The 5804-nt window shown below is 43.8% G+C and overlaps 1 protein-coding gene across 1 annotated transcript; it reads left to right on the top strand.

Moving 5' to 3' along the window:
* Positions 1–265: 265 nt before the first annotated feature.
* Positions 266–5414, top strand: LOC310876806 (uncharacterized protein; the record flags this gene model as incomplete). The annotated part of the gene is given in 5 exon segments (XM_083790460.1): positions 266–934; positions 936–1137; positions 1140–1657; positions 2019–2023; positions 3788–5414. Coding segments are annotated over 5 exon segments (3021 nt in total).
* Between the last annotated feature and the right edge of the window lie 390 nt (positions 5415–5804).

The following is a 5804-nucleotide window of genomic DNA, read 5'->3' as shown; positions in this document are numbered from 1 at the left end:
TTGCTTTGGCAATGTAAACGTATGTTTTCTTATAACAATAAAGCTCCATTGTGTGTGCACAGACTGTCTTTCCACAGCTACAGGAGGGAATAGTGACCCAGACCACTGGAACCTGCTGCTGACTCTATAAGCTGAATGGACTTTAACAACAACCACCGTTCACAGTCAAAGTTACTTCAGGGAACATTCTAGAGGAGGAAGTGTTATCACCACTCATTGACTTCCTGTATTGAGCAGGGTGTTCGTATCTTCACTCACAGACAGAATGGCTTTGTCTCGTACAGAAGAAGATTATTCCTGTCCTGTGTGCCGTGACATCTTTAAAGATCCTGTTCTCCTGTCATGTAGCCACAGCTACTGTAAAGACTGTCTTCAGAATTGGTGGAGAGAAAAGAGAGTAAATGAGTGTCCAGTTTGTAAGGAAATACATTCAACAGGTAATCCACCCCGCAACCTGGCTCTGAAGAACCTCTGTGAGGCCTTCATACAGGAGAGACATCAGAGAGCTTTAAAACGTTGGAGAACTCTGCAGGAGCTCTGCAGTTTGCATGCTGAGAAACTCAAACTGTTCTGTCAGGAATGTCAACAGCCAGTGTGTGTTGTGTGTCTTCATTCAGAAGAACACTCCAACCACAGTTTCAGACCCATCGATGAAGCTGCTCTGGAGCACAAGGAGGAAGTCCAGAAATCACTGAAGCCTTTACAGGAGAAACTGAAGATTTTTAATAAAGTTAAAGCAACCTGTGACCGATCAGCAACACATATTAAGGTCCAGGCCCTGTACACAGAGAGGAAGATAAAAGGTCAGTTTAAGAAGCTTCATCAGTTTCTACAAGAGGAAGAGGAGGCCAGCATCACTGCACTGAGGGAGGAAGAGCAGCAGAAGAGTCGCATGATCAATAAGAACATTCGCGATCTGGACAGAGAAATATTAAACCCTTGAAAACATAGACAGAGACATAAAGAGGGAGCTGAGAGCTGAACACATCTCATTCCTGCAGAACTACAAGACCACAATGGAAAGAGTCCAGTTCACACTGCAGGACCCACAGCCGGTCTCAGGAACATTGATAAACGTGGCCAAACACCTGGGCAACCTGACCTTCAGAGTCTGGAACAAGATGAAGGACATTGTCTCCTCACTCCTGTCATTCTGGACCCCAACACTGCCCATCCAGGACTCCTCCTGTCTGCCGATCTGACCGTTGTTAGTTGTAGAGAAAGACTTCAACTTCTTCCTGACAACCCAGAAAGGTTTGACTCTCGGCCCTTCGTCCTGGGTTCTGAGGGCTTTAACTACTATGGGACTCGCAGCTGGACTGTTGAGGTTGGAGACAATACTGACTGGATGCTGGGTGTGTTAGCTGAGTCTTTTCAGCGAAAGGGAAAATGGAGCCAGGATCAAATGTGGGGTATACTGTTAAAGGAAGGTGAATACATAGCAGGCTCCGGGTTATCAGAGCTGTGCACTCCTCTCTTATTGAAGCAGAAACCTCAGAGGGTCAGAGTCCAGCTGTGCTGGAATGAAGGAAAGCTGTCATTCTCTGATCCTGACACGAACACACACATACACACCTTCACGCACACTTTCACTGACACGATATTTCCATACATTTCCTCTCATCTCCCTCTGAAGATGCTACCAGCCAAGGTCTGTGTAAGTCTGGAATAAACTAGTTTTCTGTATACAGAGTATGCCTTCCACATCTTTTTGTTTGTTCTCGATGGGTATTAATGGTGGTTCTCCGCAGGTCCAAGTGGACCCTTATGGCTCTTTAACTCTGAGTGTAAAATAAGGAACCAAAAGCACTCGTAAGGGTCGTTTTGTTTTTCTTTCACAAATTGGGGATCTATGTGGCTAATAATGCATCAAACCGGGGGTCCTTGAAATGGAAATGGTTGAAAATCTCAAGGTTGGACCATTGTAGGGCTCCATGAAAAGTATTTCTATTGAACACGTATTGAGTGATTCTTGGCGATTTAATTTAATGCTCACTCTTGTGTTCCTCTGTTACCAGTTCAAGTATGATGTTGCAATTTAATTTGTTTATACCTGTATATTGTTTCTACTTTGTGCCACAGGTTGGTTCTATTTGTGGTCAATACCATAGTAGTATGCCATTTGACCCGTGTGTCCCATCCCATGACCACATTTTGTATTATTTTCTAATAAATATTTTGACTTTAATCAGAGTGCCTTTGATTATTTTTATGCGCTGTCTGTCTATACTAATATGCTTGTGAGTTGAACATTCATTCATTCGAAACATGCGTTTATTACAATAATGATGTTGAGGACTAAGGGTGTGTTACCATAAAATGTAGGCCTATTAGACTAATATCGTCGTTTTCATTTCATCCATTATAGAGGAATGAAATGACACAAATATAACTTTGACCATTACTCCAAAGTTTTAGTTTAATTAGTCCATAGTTCGTCATTGAACAATTTAAAATCAAGCCCACATGTTTCTACAACATAAACCTGCAGGGCAAGCCGGAAAAACACCAAACAGACACACAAAACTTCACACAGTGCTGCTCACCGCGGCACCGCCAACCTTGATTGATAGAATCACTGATCCTCCTTATTTATATTCATCAATGTTATTTTGTTATATTTTAACTTAACCTTAACTTCTCACCATGATCATGTAAGATGACAATTGAATTTATGTGATTGGTTAGCCGATTATCTACATATGACGTAAAATTTCCTTTCATTGTCAGTGGCATTTAATGTTTGTGTTGCCACAGATTTACGTCATTTCAGGCACATATGACATAAATTCTCCTTTCATTGTCGATGGCAAATGTGAGACGTGACGAAAAGCTGTATATAGGCCCTCAAAAACGAAAGGCCTAAATCGATCTCACTGCCTAGATTCTAACCTTTGCTCAGAGAACTGAATTATCTGTTTATTTGAACAAGAAAAAAGAGATAAGCTATTGAAACGTTATAGAACGTTTCCTCCTGACAACCACTGACTAAATAATTGTGTGTCCCCAGCAGCAGCAATGCAGCATGAAATGTATTGCGTAACGGAAAGTAAGACCTGATTAAACTGCCAGGACTTGTTATTTATTTGACTGTTTATATGATTTATTTCTTGTGGAATGGTTTTTTGTTTCGTTACCACTGTGTGGAAGAGTTTGTTAACGTTGCGTAGCAACACCATCTGTCCATTCCTGATGAAGCAAAGTGGATAGTTAGCAGCATGGTTAATGCAAGGGTCTCTTTTCCCCTTGGTGATCAATGAAACGAATGCATATATCACTACAGATAGCGCCTTTCTAGTGTCCTTTTGTACTACCTTGTCTATGCTAAGACATAAAAAGACTGCCCTGGCTCTGATAAATCTCATTAAACCTATACTAATCTGAGTTCCCAGAAGTTTTATTTTTCGCCATTAGGCGGGCGAGAAAGACTATACCAATATGTGTGAAGCATTATTGCAACTGTAGGTCGCAGTTACTATGAAAACCTGCATTTCCCGTCAGTCGTGTCGTGTCACGGCATGCCTCCATATATGGTCACACCTCGTGACCTGTCACGCCTCCAATAAATGGTTATGGAGCTGACCTGTTCTGACATTCCATATGTTGATCCCACCTCATCGAACCCTGTCGTGTGTGTGTGTGTGTGTGTGTGTGTGTGTGTGTGTGTGTGTGTGTGTGTGTGTGTGTGTGTGTTGCAACAGGTGGTGTGTCAAGCTCCGACCCCAGCCAGATTCATCTGAGACGATAAGATTGACCTTCAGATCAAACCTGCAACTTCCACAGCCAGACCACTGGAACCTGCTGCTGACAGAGTCTGTCAGAGACAGGGTCACATTCCGACGCACCACCATTCCAACTCGCCGGCGTTACTAACCCTGTCCCTAACCCTTACCGCACGCGGAGGCCGCGCAGTCGAAATGGCGTTGCGTCCGGATGCCACTCTGTCCCGCAGAGACAGAATGGCTTCCAAGTCGTCTCGTCCAGAAGAAGATTATTCCTGTCCTGTGTGTCATGACATCTTCAAATGTCCTGTTCTCCTGTCATGTAGCCACAGCTTCTGTAATGCTTGTCTTCAGAACTGGTGGAGAGAAAAGAGAATAAAGGAATGTCCAGTTTGTAAGGAAATACATTCAACAGGTGATCCACCCCGTAACCTGTCTCTGAAGAAGTTGTGCGTGGCCTTCATACAGAAGAAGAGACAGAGAGCTTCAAAACGCCAGAGAACCTCATCAGGGTCTGAGGATCTCTGCGGACTGCATGCTGAGAAACTCAAACTGTTCTGTCTGGAGTGTCAACAGCCAGTGTGTGTCCTGTGCCTTCATTCAGAAAACCACACCGACCACCGTTTCAGACACATCGATAAAGCTGCTCTGGAGCACAAGGTGGAAGTCCAGAAATCACTGAAGCCTTTACGGGAGAAACGGAAGTTCTTTATTAAAGTTAAAATAAACTGTGACCAAACAGCAGAACACTTTAAGGCTCAGGCCCGGCACACAGAGACACAGATGAAGGAACAGTTTAAGAAGCTTTATCAGTTTCTACAAGAGGAAGAGGAGGCCAGCATCGCTGCACTGAGGGAGGAAGAGCAGCAGAAGAGTCAGATGATGAAGGAGAAGATTGAGGGTCTGAATAGAGACATATTAACCATTTCAAACAACATCAGAGCCATAGAGGAGGAGCTGAGAGCTGAACACATCTCATTCCTTCACAACTATACACTACTCACACTGCAGGACCCACAGCTGGTCTCAGGAATAGACATGGCCATACACTCTGGAATTGATGTGGCCAAACACCTGGGGAACCTTGCCTACAGAGTCTGGAACAAGATGAAGGACATCGTCTCCTACACTCCCGTCATTCTGGACCCCAACACTGCCCATCCAAATTATGTCCTGTCTGACGATCTGACCAGTGTGGGAGACGGAGGAAGCCAGAAGCCTCCTGACAACCCAGAGAGGTTTAACATGTTTCCCTTCGTCGTGGGTTCTGAGGGCTTCGATTCAGGGAGCCACAGCTGGGATGTTGAGGTTGGAGACAATACTAACTGGATGCTGGGTGTTTTAGCAGACTCGTTTCCCAGGAAGGGAAGGACACAGGGTAAATTCTGGAGAATAGGGTTATATGAAGGAAAATATACAGCGTGCTCGTCACTAGAGTTGGTCATTGATCTCTCATCGAAGCAGAAGCCACAGAGGATCAGAGTCCAGCTGGACTGGAATGAGGGAAAGCTGTCCTTCTCTGATGCTGACACTAACGGACACATACACACCTTCACACACACTTTCACCGACACGCTCCTTCCATACATTTGCACTTGTACTTTCCCTCTGAAAATGTTACCTGATAAGATCAGTGTAACCACTAACCGTGGAACAAAGTGCAGCAAGTCAGTAAAACAGCCGTTACTTTGAGATACAATTAAGCATAAAATCTTGCGTGAATACTCTAGAGGAGTGGTTTTCAACTCTTTTCATGTCAAGGCCCATTATTTATTCAGCATTTGAGCCACGGACCACCATTTGATGGCATGTAGCCTCTCAACTAAAATGATATCTCACAATTGCTGTATTGATGTTGGTACCATAGGAGAAGGAAACAGGCAAACGATCAAACCAATTCCTCTACATTCTCGTGTAGAATTAACTTAAGTAATACAGATGTTTAACAATAACTTAACTCTTGTGAGTTAAATTATTCTTAAGAGTGTTAAGAGTTAAAGATCTATAAGTGTCCATTTTGCTACCAACTCCATTTAGCTGGGGACCACCTGGGACCCCCTCAAGGACCACTGCTCGAGGTCT

The sequence above is a fragment of the Protomyctophum parallelum genome (assembly GCF_964188405.1).
Source record: "Protomyctophum parallelum genome assembly, chromosome: 19".
In the NCBI taxonomy this organism is placed as follows: Eukaryota; Metazoa; Chordata; class Actinopteri; order Myctophiformes; family Myctophidae; genus Protomyctophum; species Protomyctophum parallelum.
The sequence above is the reverse complement of the archived record's forward strand: the minus strand, read 5'-3'. Positions and strand labels throughout refer to the sequence as shown.